The following is a 16407-nucleotide window of genomic DNA, read 5'->3' as shown; positions in this document are numbered from 1 at the left end:
ACTGTGCAACTAAAGACATATCAAAAAGTAGGTGAAAAAGTGCTGACAAAATGTGAAACTATCACCTGGGAGAAAAATTGGGCCCACTGAATCCATAAAGAGGGAATGTAGTGAAAATAAAAAAATGAGTTGCTCTATGGGGCTCAGAAAATTCCAGCATAGTACCGTGATAGGACGCCACCTGTGCAATAATTGCAGTAGTGACATTTTCTCATTCGCTAAATATTCTGCAGTCAACTGTCAGTTTATAAAAAGATTAGAGGCGCCTACATTCTATACTCTATGCTATCAAGGCATTTTGTATTGACCTGAGGAAGCGGGATATGACCCGTGAAATGCATAGTCATATTTTTTTTTTTTTCATAAAAACATTTTTCCAGTTGAACTGGTGTCTACTGTATATCTTCTGGAGAGGTAAGCAATTAACTTTTTATTTAATGTTTTATTTATATTTCAAAACACTAACACTATTACTAGTGTATAAAAAGACTGTGCCAATGCTTAAAGTGTGTCACAAGCCCCCAAGTGGCCGGACCGCACAATGCCTTCCAATCGGTTTCAGCACACAGACCATGCAATCTGTGGTCGCAATCGGTGCGCAGAAACCGCTGGGATTTTGGCAGCAGACCGAATAGAAGGGAGCCTGTGAGTTACGGTACTACAAATTACACACTATTTCAGGGTATAACTGCCATTACCTCTGTTACCATAGGACAGAGGAACCCACTAACTGACTGACTCTAGACCTACAAATAGAAAACTGTTAAACATACTCTATTTTATCTAGCTATCGACAAAAGTAGCGACTCTTCAGAGGCCAGGGTTCAGTTTTGCGTTGCTAAATAATACGTGTAGCCAAACAAATAAATGATGTTAGCGTTGTTTATTATAAAAACAGTACAAATAATTAATATATACAGAAAATCATTAAAATCAACAATTATAGAAACATTAGTAGCACAGTATGGAAAATAAAAATAAGGGAAGAAAATACTTAAGTTCGTGGAAATATGTCCTTCTGGGAAAAGAAATGCAAAGTCCTTGGTTTCAGAATCATAGGCCTTTAGGAATATTTTGTAATCCAAGCAGATGTTACAGTTCCAAGATGACTGCTGGGTGGTCCTCTGCCCAGCAGCAGGTCTAGTTGTAATCCAGATGATGTTAAGATGGAGGACTGAAGTCCGCCTGCTGGCAATGTGCTTTTGATGAAGCTGGTTGTAACGTTTGCGGAATCGTTTCCGTGGTCAGCGCCCCAGACGTGCGCTGACGCGGCGGAAATCCTCCACAAACGTGTAATTGGGAGAACCCAGGTTAGGTGCAATGCACCGGTAGAGGGCAATTCCCACCGGCAGATGGAGCTGTGGAGTGCAGACGAGCCCTGCCTCTGCACTGCCACCGATGCCAGATGGGAATTGTACGAGCAGGATCAAGCAGGGCTGAATAGCCCTCAAAGAGAAATAGCACAGGGACAGACAGAATGTGTGTTCACCAATCTAGTCGCCCCCCAGCGATGGTGAACACACATCAACGGAAAGAAAGAGCTAATGCAATCGCAAGAATGGCGATTGCCAAAAGACACCAGACTGAGAAGGACAGAGCACGAGAGTAGCAAAGGCACAGTAAACAACAATGAGAAGATAACGAAAATAACAAACGCTAGCTAAACGCGAACACCGCACTAATTCGCAACAGCGAACGCGTTTCTGCACGATCACCGCGCGTTAGGCGCCCAGTGATAAGCGTGCCACCCTAACTGACCAATGACAGACAAACACGAAATAGAGAACGCAAACACTTGCTAAACGGTTACCTCACCGAGCCTACAGCAAGCGTTCATATCAGACAAGACAGACAGACAGACAGATGGGGCTGCCAGTAGCAACCGCTGCTCTGGCTAATACCCCTAAGGCAGAGATACAGAAGGAGGCACTGCCACTACCACTAGGGCAAGTGCGATCCAGACAGATAAACAGAAGGGGCTACCAGTAGCAACCGCTGCTCTGGTTAACACCCCAAAGGCTGAGATACAGAAGGAGGCACTGCCACTACCACTAGGGCAAGTGCGATCCAGACAGATGGAGCAGCCAGTAGCAACCGCAGCTCTGGCCTACACTCCCAGACAGACAGAACGATTCCCTGTCGACCACCGCTGGCGACAAGGCAATCGAGACACAGAAGGAAGCACTACCACTACCATTAGGGCTAATGCAATCCAGACAGATGGAGCAGCCAGTAGCAACCGCAGCTCTGGCCTACACTCCCAGACAGACAGAACGATTTCCTGTCGACCGCCGCTGGTGACAGGACAATCGCAGCAGAGACAACACAGGCAAAACAGATAAACTTTAACCTGACTGCACTAGAAGAGCTGCCTAGTGCAGTCCCAAGGAATTACTCTAAGGTAAACTTTGACAAACAAACAGGGCTGATACTCTAGGAGAGTTTATCAGTAACAAACCATGAAGGTGACCAGCCAAGGATTCTGGGAGAACATGGTATTTATACTGCCAGCCTTCAATTCCTCAGCAGCAGAGCAGGTCTGAAACTTGCAAAGCAAAGACAGGTCTCTTTTCCAGAGACCTGCAGCCCTCAGACTTAAAGGGAAGGTTCAGGGAGGGTGGGTAAAAAATAAAAATCAAATTCCACTTACCCGGGGCTTTCTCCAGCCCGTGGCAGGCAGGAGGTGCCCTCGCCGGCGCTCCGCAGGCTCCCGGTGGTCTCCGGTGGCCGACCCGACCTGGCCAGGCCGGCTGCCAGGTCGGGCTCTTCTGCGCTCCAAGGCCCGGAACTTCTGCGTCCCACGCCGGCGCTCTGACGTCATCGGACGTCCTCCGGGCTCTACTGCGCAGGCGCAGAAGTACTGTGCATGCGCAGTAGAGCCCGGAGGACGTCCGATGACGTCAGAGCGCCGGCGTGGGGCGCAGAAGTTCCGGGCCTTGGAGCGCAGAAGAGCCCGACCTGGCAGCCGGCCTGGCCAGGTCGGGTCGGCCACCGGAGACCACCGGGAGCCTGCGGAGCGGCGGCGAGGGCACCTCCTGCCTGCCACGGGCTGGAGGAAGCCCCGGGTAAGTGGAATTTGATTTTTATTTTTTACCCACCCTCCCTGAACCTTTCCTTTAAGGAATGGTCAAACAGCTGTCTGTCTGTGCAGACAGCTGAGCGGATCATTACACTGGTTTCTGGCAACACCTGCCCCCTCTGAATTACCCACCAATGACAGCCCACCTCCTCCTAGGGGAATTTTGAGCTTAAATTGTAAAACACTGTAACTTATAAACGATAAATGTCATATTTAGGCGGACAGCGGATTCATCATTGTCAGAAAATACTGATTAATATGACATTTTGCATGAGTGCGTTAGGGTGTCCTATCCCTGAGAAGGGTCGTACACCAATAACCGGATGGGTTATTTTTATGAATTTTATATCAGCACATTGGGCGGATTTTAACAAATAAGACTAAATGAATTTCATAGCTGTGCTCTACACGGTTTTTCCTTTAACAGACCAAAATCATAAACCACATGCATTTAAATCTGCCCCCCCCAGTGGTGCCACTGTTTCTACTGGATACCAGTGTTCTAGCAGCCCCCTGTGGAGCTAGCTTACTTGCTACCCTTTGATGAAAGCAACCTTTTGGTGTGTTAATTATCATCGAAGCGTGACCAGCTAGAACAACCGTTCAGTTTTACACCTCTGGCTAATTAACAAGTCACAGGCAAAAGGCTTCATGAACAGCAGCTGTGAATGCTAGATTTCCAACAGAAGACCCCAGGCTGACTGCCTGGTATCCAGATACATAAGATTCTGATCTGGAACGTCAACGGCAATCGGTGCAGCAAACCGATTGCGATTGCGTTCACTTGTCTCACAGCTCTTCTGTGACACCTCCCCCCAAGGATAGAGGCTTCAGCCAGGCATCCACAAGATGTGTGGCGTTGCCGTTAATCTGGCTGACGGGTCTCGAGCTGCTGGTACGGCGGGATGACCCTCAGTTCACCTGGACAGGTCGCTGTCTGCTACCCTCAGGTTTGACCCGACATGGACCTTTCTGGACAGGGCGTTTGCGCCACCGCGTTTGGATGTGGCATCTGCCAGGACTGTTGACAACGGGCAGTAGGTCGGGTAGGTCAACAACCAGCCCACACAAGGAAGGGTTCCTTGCTAAGTGGCTGTGGACCTAAGGGAACCCCGTGGGAATCCCTGGACCTTCCCAGCTCCTGACAGACGGCACATGCCTTGCAGTATTTTGCTACATCCCTGTTCATCCTGGGCCAAGAAAGTGTCTTGCAGGACCCCAAGTGCCTGGCCAGAGGGACGTCATGTGCGGAGTGCAGCACATGCCCCCTGAATGCACTCGGTACCACAAGCCACTTGGTATTTGCATGTGGGTTACCTGAAGTGGGCTGTACAGACTCGCTGTACAGTCTTCCACTTTTCCAGTATACCTTAAAGCGGCCCCGTCTGCGAGGGGCTCAGAAGCTTGCTGCCTGAGTGCCTCCAGGCTTGGGTCACTTTGTAGTGCTGCTGTGAATGCAGCACTGTCAATTCCAGCCAGCTGGCTCATGTCACATGAAGTCAGCGGCTGAAGGCTCTCACTTCTGGGGTCAGCACTGAACGAAGAGTCTGGCACTGAGCCCACAACCCTTGCAGCACTTTAAGTTTCAGCCAGCTGGCTCATGTCACATGAGGCCAGCAGCTGAAAGTTCTCACCACTGGGGTCAGTACTGAACGAGGAGTTCGGCACTGAGCCCACAACCCTTCAGCACTCTGGGTGACTGCTAGTACAGGCACAGCATTAGCATGACAATAATTGACATTCTTCACATCATTGACACAGGCATTAATGACAGTGACAGGTACAGTAACATTTTCATCACAGACAGTTTGTACATTAAACACAGGTACCTTTGACTCAGGTACTATTGAACCCGGTACCCTTGAACTGGCCGGTTCCGGGCGTGTACTTGGAGAAGCTCTGACATCGGGGTCCATACCGACAGTCTCCTGCGTAGCCGTTGTAGCAGGGCCCTAAGGATGCTCAACCTCTGTACGCATAGGATCTTCAGTCTCTGGTTCCCCTAGACTTGAGTTAGATGGGCCGGTGTCCTCCTCAGTGGACACATCCAGCACCCGCAGTTGCTGGCTATCCCATCTGTAAAAGTCTACTATCAGGTCCTGTTTTGTCTTGTGGAGGATGTCATTGCCCTTCGCTTCACAAAGACTTTCCAGATCTGCTTGGCACATGATCTTGTAGTTCCTGGACATTTTCACGCCAAATAAAATAAAACTTTTGGGGAGGGGTACTGGGCTACACTGTCTCTCTGTATATATAAAAAATATTCAGCTACAACACCAACGAATGAGTTCTTTTCTCAACAGGGCTAATTTGATAGCGCTATCGGAGATACTTTCAGCACAACACAGATCCCAAATGCTGCCAAACACTGTCACAAGCCCCCAAGTGGCCGGACCACACAATGCCTTCCAATCGGTTTCAGCACACAGACCATGCAATCTGTGGTTGCAATTGGTGCGCAGAAACCGCTGGGATTTTGGCATCAGACCGACTAGAAGGGAGCCTGTGAGTTACGGTACTACAAATTACACACTATTTCAGGGTATAACTGCCACCACCTCTGTTACCATGGGACAGAGGAACCCACTGACTGCATGACTCTAGACCTGCAAATAGAAAACTGTTAAACACACTCTATTTTATCTAGCTATCGACAAAAGTAGCGACTCTTCAGAGGCCAGGGTTCAGTTTTGCGTTGCTAAATAATACGTGTAGCCAAACAAATAAATAACGTTAGCATCGTTTATTATAAAAACAGTACAAATAATTAATATATACAGAAAATCATTAAAATCAACAATTATAGAAACATTAGTAGCACAGTATGGAAAATAAAAATAAGGGAAGAAAATACTTAAGTTCGTGGAAATATGTCCTTCTGGGAAAAGAAATGCAAAGTCCTTGGTTTCAGAATCATAGGCCTTTAGGAATATTTTGTAATCCAAGCAGATGTTACAGTTCCAAGATGACTGCTGGGTGGTCCTCTGCCCAGCAGCAGGTCTAGTTGTAATCCAGATGATGTTAAGATGGAGGACTGAAGTCCGCCTGCTGGCAATGTGCTTTTGATGAAGCTGGTTGTAACGTTTGCGGAATCGTTTCCGTGGTCAGCGCCCCAGACGTGCGCTGACGCGGCGGAAATCCTCCACAAACGTGTAATTGGGAGAACCCAGGTTAGGTGCAATGCACCGGTAGAGGGCAATTCCCACCGGCAGATGGAGCTGTGGAGTGCAGACGAGCCCTGCCTCTGCACTGCCACCGATGCCAGATGGGAATTGTACGAGCAGGATCAAGCAGGGCTGAATAGCCCTCAAAGAGAAATAGCACAGGGACAGACAGAATGTGTGTTCACCAATCTAGTCGCCCCCCAGCGATGGTGAACACACATCAACGGAAAGAAAGAGCTAATGCAATCGCAAGAATGGCGATTGCCAAAAGACACCAGACTGAGAAGGACAGAGCACGAGAGTAGCAAAGGCACAGTAAACAACAATGAGAAGATAACGAAAATAACAAACGCTAGCTAAACGCGAACACCGCACTAATTCGCAACAGCGAACGCGTTTCTGCACGATCACCGCGCGTTAGGCGCCCAGTGATAAGCGTGCCACCCTAACTGACCAATGACAGACAAACACGAAATAGAGAACGCAAACACTTGCTAAACGGTTACCTCACCGAGCCTACAGCAAGCGTTCATATCAGACAAGACAGACAGACAGACAGATGGGGCTGCCAGTAGCAACCGCTGCTCTGGCTAACACCCCTAAGGCAGAGATACAGAAGGAGGCACTGCCACTACCACTAGGGCAAGTGCGATCCAGACAGATAAACAGAAGGGGCTACCAGTAGCAACCGCTGCTCTGGTTAACACCCCAAAGGCTGAGATACAGAAGGAGGCACTGCCACTACCACTAGGGCAAGTGCGATCCAGACAGATGGAGCAGCCAGTAGCAACCGCAGCTCTGGCCTACACTCCCAGACAGACAGAACGATTCCCTGTCGACCACCGCTGGCGACAAGGCAATCGAGACACAGAAGGAAGCACTAGCACTACCATTAGGGCTAATGCAATCCAGACAGATGGAGCAGCCAGTAGCAACCGCAGCTCTGGCCTACACTCCCAGACAGACAGAACGATTTCCTGTCGACCGCCGCTGGTGACAGGACAATCGCAGCAGAGACAACACAGGCAAAACAGATAAACTTTAACCTGACTGCACTAGAAGAGCTGCCTAGTGCAGTCCCAAGGAATTACTCTAAGGTAAACTTTGACAAACAAACAGGGCTGATACTCTAGGAGAGTTTATCAGTAACAAACCATGAAGGTGACCAGCCAAGGATTCTGGGAGAACATGGTATTTATACTGCCAGCCTTCAATTCCTCAGCAGCAGAGCAGGTCTGAAACTTGCAAAGCAAAGACAGGTCTCTTTTCCAGAGACCTGCAGCCCTCAGACTTAAAGGGAAGGTTCAGGGAGGGTGGGTAAAAAATAAAAATCAAATTCCACTTACCCGGGGCTTTCTCCAGCCCGTGGCAGGCAGGAGGTGCCCTCGCTGGCGCTCCGCAGGCTCCCGGTGGTCTCCGGTGGCCGACCCGACCTGGCCAGGCCGGCTGCCAGGTCGGGCTCTTCTGCGCTCCAAGGCCCGGAACTTCTGCGTCCCACGCCGGCGCTCTGACGTCATCGGACGTCCTCCGGGCTCTACTGCGCAGGCGCAGAAGTACTGTGCATGCGCAGTAGAGCCCGGAGGACGTCCGATGACGTCAGAGCGCCGGCGTGGGGCGCAGAAGTTCCGGGCCTTGGAGCGCAGAAGAGCCCGACCTGGCAGCCGGCCTGGCCAGGTCGGGTCGGCCACCGGAGACCACCGGGAGCCTGCGGAGCGGCGGCGAGGGCACCTCCTGCCTGCCACGGGCTGGAGGAAGCCCCGGGTAAGTGGAATTTGATTTTTATTTTTTACCCACCCTCCCTGAACCTTTCCTTTAAGGAATGGTCAAACAGCTGTCTGTCTGTGCAGACAGCTGAGCGGATCATTACACTGGTTTCTGGCAACACCTGCCCCCTCTGAATTACCCACCAATGACAGCCCACCTCCTCCTAGGGGAATTTTGAGCTTAAATTGTAAAACACTGTAACTTATAAACGATAAATGTCATATTTAGGCGGACAGCGGATTCATCATTGTCAGAAAATACTGATTAATATGACATTTTGCATGAGTGCGTTAGGGTGTCCTATCCCTGAGAAGGGTCGTACACCAATAACCGGATGGGTTATTTTTATGAATTTTATATCAGCACATTGGGCGGATTTTAACAAATAAGACTAAATGAATTTCATAGCTGTGCTCTACACGGTTTTTCCTTTAACAGACCAAAATCATAAACCACATGCATTTAAATCTGCCCCCCCCAGTGGTGCCACTGTTTCTACTGGATACCAGTGTTCTAGCAACCCCCTGTGGAGCTAGCTTACTTGATACCCTTTGATGAAAGCAACCTTTTGGTGTGTTAATTATCATCGAAGCGTGACCAGCTAGAACAACCGTTCAGTTTTACACCTCTGGCTAATTAACAAGTCACAGGCAAAAGGCTTCATGAACAGCAGCTGTGAATGCTAGATTTCCAACAGAAGACCCCAGGCTGACTGCCTGGTATCCAGATACATAAGATTCTGATCTGGAACGTCAACGGCAATCGGTGCAGCAAACCGATTGCGATTGCGTTCACTTGTCTCACAGCTCTTCTGTGACACCTCCCCCCAAGGATAGAGGCTTCAGCCAGGCATCCACAAGATGTGTGGCGTTGCCGTTAATCTGGCTGACGGGTCTCGAGCTGCTGGTACAGCGGGATGACCCTCAGTTCACCTGGACAGGTCGCTGTCTGCTACCCTCAGGTTTGACCCGACATGGACCTTTCTGGACAGGGCGTTTGCGCCACCGCGTTTGGATGTGGCATCTGCCAGGACTGTTGACAACGGGCAGTAGGTCGGGTAGGTCAACAACCAGCCCACACAAGGAAGGGTTCCTTGCTAAGTGGCTGTGGACCTAAGGGAACCCCGTGGGAATCCCTGGACCTTCCCAGCTCCTGACAGACGGCACATGCCTTGCAGTATTTTGCTACATCCCTGTTCATCCTGGGCCAAGAAAGTGTCTTGCAGGACCCCAAGTGCCTGGCCAGAGGGACGTCATGTGCGGAGTGCAGCACATGCCCCCTGAATGCACTCGGTACCACAAGCCACTTGGTATTTGCATGTGGGTTACCTGAAGTGGGCTGTACAGACTCGCTGTACAGTCTTCCACTTTTCCAGTATACCTTAAAGCGGCCCCGTCTGCGAGGGGCTCAGAAGCTTGCTGCCTGAGTGCCTCCAGGCTTGGGTCACTTTGTAGTGCTGCTGTGAATGCAGCACTGTCAATTCCAGCCAGCTGGCTCATGTCACATGAAGTCAGCGGCTGAAGGCTCTCACTTCTGGGGTCAGCACTGAACGAAGAGTCTGGCACTGAGCCCACAACCCTTGCAGCACTTTAAGTTTCAGCCAGCTGGCTCATGTCACATGAGGCCAGCAGCTGAAAGTTCTCACCACTGGGGTCAGTACTGAACGAGGAGTTCGGCACTGAGCCCACAACCCTTCAGCACTCTGGGTGACTGCTAGTACAGGCACAGCATTAGCATGACAATAATTGACATTCTTCACATCATTGACACAGGCATTAATGACAGTGACAGGTACAGTAACATTTTCATCACAGACAGTTTGTACATTAAACACAGGTACCTTTGACTCAGGTACTATTGAACCCGGTACCCTTGAACTGGCCGGTTCCGGGCGTGTACTTGGAGAAGCTCTGACATCGGGGTCCATACCGACAGTCTCCTGCGTAGCCGTTGTAGCAGGGCCCTAAGGATGCTCAACCTCTGTACGCATAGGATCTTCAGTCTCTGGTTCCCCTAGACTTGAGTTAGATGGGCCGGTGTCCTCCTCAGTGGACACATCCAGCACCCGCAGTTGCTGGCTATCCCATCTGTAAAAGTCTACTATCAGGTCCTGTTTTGTCTTGTGGAGGATGTCATTGCCCTTCGCTTCACAAAGACTTTCCAGATCTGCTTGGCACATGATCTTGTAGTTCCTGGACATTTTCACGCCAAATAAAATAAAACTTTTGGGGAGGGGTACTGGGCTACACTGTCTCTCTGTATATATAAAAAATATTCAGCTACAACACCAACGAATGAGTTCTTTTCTCAACAGGGCTAATTTGATAGCGCTATCGGAGATACTTTCAGCACAACACAGATCCCAAATGCTGCCAAACACTGTCACAAGCCCCCAAGTGGCCGGACCACACAATGCCTTCCAATCGGTTTCAGCACACAGACCATGCAATCTGTGGTTGCAATTGGTGCGCAGAAACCGCTGGGATTTTGGCATCAGACCGACTAGAAGGGAGCCTGTGAGTTACGGTACTACAAATTACACACTATTTCAGGGTATAACTGCCACCACCTCTGTTACCATGGGACAGAGGAACCCACTGACTGCATGACTCTAGACCTGCAAATAGAAAACTGTTAAACACACTCTATTTTATCTAGCTATCAACAAAAGTAGCGACTGTTCAGAAGCCAGGGTTCAGTTTTGTGTTGCTGAATAATAGGTGTAGCCGGACAAATAAATAACGTTAGCATCGTTTATTATAAAAACAATATAAATAATTAATATATACATAAAATCATTAAAATCAACAATTATAGAAACATTATTAGCGCAGTATGGAAAATAAAAATAAGGGAAGAAAATACTTAAGTTTGTGGAAATATGTCCTTCTGGGAAAAGAAATGCAAAGTCCTTGGTTTCAGAATCATAGGCCTTTAGGCATATTTTGTAATCCAAGCAGATGTTACAGTTCCAAGATGACTGCTGGGTGGTCCTCTGCCCAGCAGCAGGTCTAGTTGTAACCCAGATGATGTTAAGATGGAGGACTGAAGTCCGCCTGCTGGCAATGTGCTTTTGATGAAGCTGGTTTGGGGGTGTGGCAACACCTGCCCCCTCTGAATTACCCACCAATGACAGCCCACCTCCTCCTAGGGGAATTTTGAGCTTACATTTTAAAACACTGTAACTTTTAAACGATAAATGTCATATTTAGGTGGACAGCGTATTCATCATTGTCAGAAAATACCGATTAATATGACATCTTGCATGAGTGCGTCACAGGCAAAAGGCTTCATGAACAGACGTACTCCAGCAGCTATGAACGCTAGATTTCCAACAGAAGACCCCAGGCTGACTGCCTGGTATCCATATACATAAGATTCTGATCTGGCACGTCAACGGCAATCGGTGCAGCAAACCGATTGCGATTGCGTTTTCTGGTCTCATGGCTCTTCCGTGTCAAAGTGAAACTGAAAATAAAAACAAACAAAGAGTTTTGCTTACCTGGGGCTTCTGGCAGCCCCTTGCAGCCGTCCTGTCCCGCGCCAGTCCTCCACGATCCTCCGTTCTCCCTCCGCCAGCTAGTTTCGGTTTGGTCAACTTGTAACTCGATGGGCCACTACACCTGCGCAGCCCTGCAAAGTGAAGCCTTATTTGCATTACCACCCACAATAGCATCCTGCGCCTGCACAGGATGCTATTGCGGACAGGAACGCGAGCAAAGCTATGCATGGCCAGAGCTGCACATGCACAGTGGCCTGCCAGCAAAACCGAAACTAGCTGCCGGCTACTCTTGGACAGCACACAATGAAAAGTTTTTATTCCACATATAAATGCTGTAGAAATCCACTGCACTGGGCTGTGTGTGTTTAGCTACATCAGAGTGTAATCAGCCTTATCAGTAGCTGTGGATGAGACCACTGCCAGTCTGCCTCTACAGGAAAAGACTGAGGCTGAACCCTTTCTGTACTTCCGGGAAAGTTAATCCAGTTAAAACTTCCATTTTTTAGGATTTCCATAATTCATAAAAAGACCCTAGCCCAGAGGTGTCACACTCAATCACTTAAAGGGCTGAAATCTAAAACATAGTCTAAGTCGTGGGCCAAATTTTTAGTCAGGGTTTAACATTTATTGAACAGTCTCAGATTAGGTGGTGAAACTATAGCGACCGTGGGGGCCTTCTCCTCCCCCTCCTGCAGAGTAGTGCAGTAGAGCAGTTTAATATTTATCTGCTCCAGCACTGCATAAGGGCCCCTCCGATCATTCCCGACAGTCACACACTCTATTCTGCCTACCTCTGGCTTCTGAGGTATGTCACGTGATCTGGAAAAGGAGGTATGCAGCATATAGTGTGTGACTTCCAGGAATAACAGAAGAAACACAACGCATCACTGGAGCAGTGCTGCTCCTCTGCACTATTCTGCTATGTGCGGAAGATGGTGTTGGGTGGAACCTGTGTATGTCTTTTACAAGCAACATGGGGGTTGAGAGGTTTGGATTTCAGGAGAGGACCCTGTGAGGGTGGGAGTCTTGTGGGTTATTGCTGCACCTCGGGTCAAACTGACAAAGTTTCATTCAGAAACACGATCAGTGTTGTGCTCCCCTGGGTGGGAAGGCAGTGTGCTGTTGTTATCTTACTGCTTCCAATGATGCACATTTGAAACTCTCCAGGGCCGCAAAAATGGAATGGAGGGCCGGATTCGGCCCGCGGCTCTTGTGTTTGACACCTGTACCCTAGCCTCATGGCAAAAAAATATACATTACATACAGCCATGAGATTATTGCCATCTAATCAGACTATTTGTGGTTTCATAATCATATTTTGAGCAAGGATCTTCTTACTTCTTGTACAGTAATGAACATTTACGCTCAGGCAAGCCATGCATATATGTTCATAGATAATTCTCCAGTACTTACTGGTCATACTGCCAAAGCATGGTCAGCTCTGCATGTCTGCCTATACTTGGGAGTGACATCCAGCTGAAGGCTTTGGACTACATCACTACTGCACATTATTCATTTTTAGTTCCCATTCCTAATTCCAGTCTTTGCCCTTGTACAGGGAAATAGGCATCCGTGAGTGGCAAATTTACTCAGAAACATTCAATTTTGTAATATGTCTTTTCCTGCAGTGAAGGTTCTGTGATTGGTAACTTCTCATCACAATTCCCAAGTGACAACTATACTAATAAAGTGGTGCAGAGTGCATTTGATGAAGGTGCTATGGCTAATCACAACAGAGTGGGGAACATTACTGTGAAATCCAACTACACTACAACAGGTAAGTGTCACAACATTTGGAATATTCACAAATTGCATTTTATGGTCCAACATTCTGCCTCTGAGATAGCGGTAACACAGCCAGCCCAAAATATCAGTAAAAAGTAACTGCCGTTTTCATTTATTAAGGATTTTTTTTTATTTTAGACATACTGGCCCATGTGCAAATAACTTTTTCTCATGAGTGATCTACTAGGACATACATTTCATATTCTCTTTTTAAAATAACTTTTAAGCATTCTACAATTGAAAAAGTACCCAACAGTTGGTAAAAAAAAAGGTCTATCAAAATTATCGTATATTAAGTATTTTCTTGCTTGCTGCTGGCTTACAAAGCATTTTATGACAAGGGGCTTGATTCACTAAACCATGATAACTCAAATATCAAAGATATCACATCTTATCAAAGTTAACAGACTCCTTATCAGAGTAGCATAGCGAGCGCTACGAACCTATGCCTGCTAATTGACAATGGCACTCGTCCTGCCCTGAGCCCCTGCGGGTTCGTAGTGCTCGCTATGCTACTCTGATAAGGCATGTTAATTTTGAGAAGGTGTGATATCTTTGATAAGATGTGATATCTGAGTTATCACAGTTTAGTGAATCGAGCCAAAGGTGTGAAAATATCACAGAGGAGAAAACTCAAGAGAAAAAGTTAGTTGCATATGGGCTACTAAGATATCATTTTTCATATTTTGTTTAAAATAACTTCTGAGCAGTCTGTCAAGAGCCGCAAGGGCCGATCCTTGATCGGGTCAATCCCTCAGAGTCAGAAATCCGGTCTCGCTGTCACTTTGCGCATAGATACCCATATGTGGATTCGCAATCTATGAACCGACTAGCTGAGAGGAGCGTTCTGACTCCAAAGGATTCACCACACACATACAATTCAAATGTTTGCCACCACGTGCGGGTCAGCACACGATTGTAACTATATTAACACACTGAGAACACTGTAACTTAACCTGCTGTATGCAGGGATCGGCGCCAGATCTGTCTATCTGTGCCCGATTCAAGCATACGGGGTGTAGATACAAGATACTATAGAACACAAGGTAACTTTTTCGGAGGAGCAAGTACGATTGTGTATGTTCAAGAACAGGTCATAACCGTTAAAACGATTTTTAAACGTTTTAATAACAAAAATGCATTACACCAGGGGTGTTTCTAGGTACCTGTGAGATCCGGGGCACCCCTGGGCACCAAGAGGGAGGCAAAAAAATGGGTGTGGTCATGCCATGTAAAGTGGGAGTGGTAAAAGGTGGGGCCAAATGTGCATGAACATAGCAGTGGCGTAACTTAAACATATTCAATAGGCAGCATTTAACAAACTGTATATAAGCCCCTCACTTGGCTTCTGTCTTGTCTTTGGCTGGCTGGTATAGGTTAGATAGGTAGCTTCCCACAGCGTAGGTTAGATAGGTAGCTTCCCACAGCTTAGGTTAGATAGGTAGCTTCCCACAGCGTAGGTTAGATAGGTAGCTTCCCACAGCGTAGGTTAGATAGGTAGCTTCCCCCAGCGTAGGTTAGATAGGTAGCTGCCCCCAGCGTAGGTTAGATAGGTAGCTGCCCCCAGCGTAGGTTAGATAGGTAGCTGCCCCCAGCGTAGGTTAGATAGGTAGCTTCCCACAGCGTAGGTTAGATAGGTAGCTTCCCCCAGCGTAGGTTAGATAGGTAGCTGCCCCCAGTGTAGGTTAGATAGGTAGCTGCCCCCAGCGTAGGTTAGATAGGTAGCTGCCCCCAGCGTAGGTTAGATAGGTAGCTTCCCACAGCGTAGGTTAGATAGGTAGCTTCCCACAGCTTAGGTTAGATAGGTAGCTGCCCCCAGCGTAGGTTAGATAGGTAGCTGCCCCCAGCGTAGGTTAGATAGGTAGCTTCCCACAGCGTAGGTTAGATAGGTAGCTTCCCACAGCTTAGGTTAGATAGGTAGCTTTCCACAGCGTAGGTTAGATAGGTAGCTTCCCCCAGCGTAGGTTAGATAGGTAGCTGCCCCCAGCGTAGGTTAGATAGGTAGCTGCCCCCAGCGTAGGTTAGATAGGTAGCTGCCCCCGGGGTAGGTTAGATAGGTAGCTGCCCCCAGCATAGGTTAGATAGGTAGCTGCCCCCAGCGTAGGTTAGATAGGTAGCTTTCACCAGTGTAGGTTAGATAGGTAGCTTCCCCCAGTGTGTAGATTAGATAGGCAGCTTCCCCCAGTGTAGATTAGATAGGCAGCTTTCCCCAGTATAGTTTAGATAGGTAGCTTCCCGCAGTATAGGTTGGATAGGTAGCTTCCCCCAGTATAAATCAGATAGGTAGCTTCCCCCAGTATAGTTTAGATAGGCAGTTTTCCGCAGTATAGGTTAGATAGGTAGCTGTCTCCAGTATAGATTAGATAGGTAGCTTTCTCCAGGAAGGCGGGAGTAAGGAGGCAGGGAGCTGGGCGGAGCAGCGGGGGGGGAGCGGGCAGTTACAAACTCTCTTCTGATCGGCGCAGACACAGCCTAAAGCTTCTTCCAACTTCCTCCTCTGGCGTAGCTCGCATTGGTAACAGCGCCCCCTGTGCGTCATCACAGGGGGCGCTGTAACCAAGGCGACGGATGCCGGAGGAGGAAGTCAGAAGGAGCTGGAGGCTGTGTCTGCGGCGATCGGAGGTGAGTTTGTAACTGCCTGCTCCCCCACTCCCACCCGCCGCGCCGCCCAGTGCCCCCTCCTGCCACTGAATCGCTCCGGGGCACCATGGCAACAGGTTTCAGGCCGGTGCCCCGGATCAATAGCCGAAGCATTAAACACATTTACATACACCAATTAACATATACACACAAAGCTTAAAATAAAAGGGAATAACTGTGAAAAGTTTACTTAACTGAATGCAGTCTGTGTGGAATAGAAATAAAGTCCAATTCAAATGCAGGCATTGATATCACAAGTCCTTATATGGCATGCGCCCGACCCTCCTTGGAACGCATCAGGGGCATAACTAGAAATCCCCGGGCCTCCCTGCAAAAAAAAATGCCGCCCCCCCCCCCGGGGCCCGCTTAGGGACTTTTGTGGGGCAGGAGGGGTCGCAACATAAGAGGAGAGCGTGGCTGCAGATCGGTGGGGAGGGGGGACATTCCCCCCCTCCCTCACCTTGGGCTCTCCT

General features: G+C 48.5%; 1 protein-coding gene across 1 annotated transcript in view; it reads left to right on the top strand.

Annotated features, from left to right (window-relative positions):
• The window catches only part of LOC137522050 (uncharacterized), a 44117-nt gene that overhangs the window by 17386 nt on the left and 10324 nt on the right, over nt 1-16407 (top strand). Inside the window, exon 3 of the mRNA XM_068242071.1 lies at nt 13138-13286. Coding sequence (XP_068098172.1) covers nt 13138-13286 — 149 coding nt within the window. The remainder of the gene's footprint in view (nt 1-13137; nt 13287-16407) is intronic.

The sequence above is a fragment of the Hyperolius riggenbachi genome, chromosome 6 (genome assembly GCF_040937935.1).
Source record: "Hyperolius riggenbachi isolate aHypRig1 chromosome 6, aHypRig1.pri, whole genome shotgun sequence".
Classification (NCBI taxonomy): Eukaryota; Metazoa; Chordata; class Amphibia; order Anura; family Hyperoliidae; genus Hyperolius; species Hyperolius riggenbachi.
Note: the sequence above shows the minus strand (reverse complement) of the source record. Positions and strands in the feature narration are given on the sequence as shown.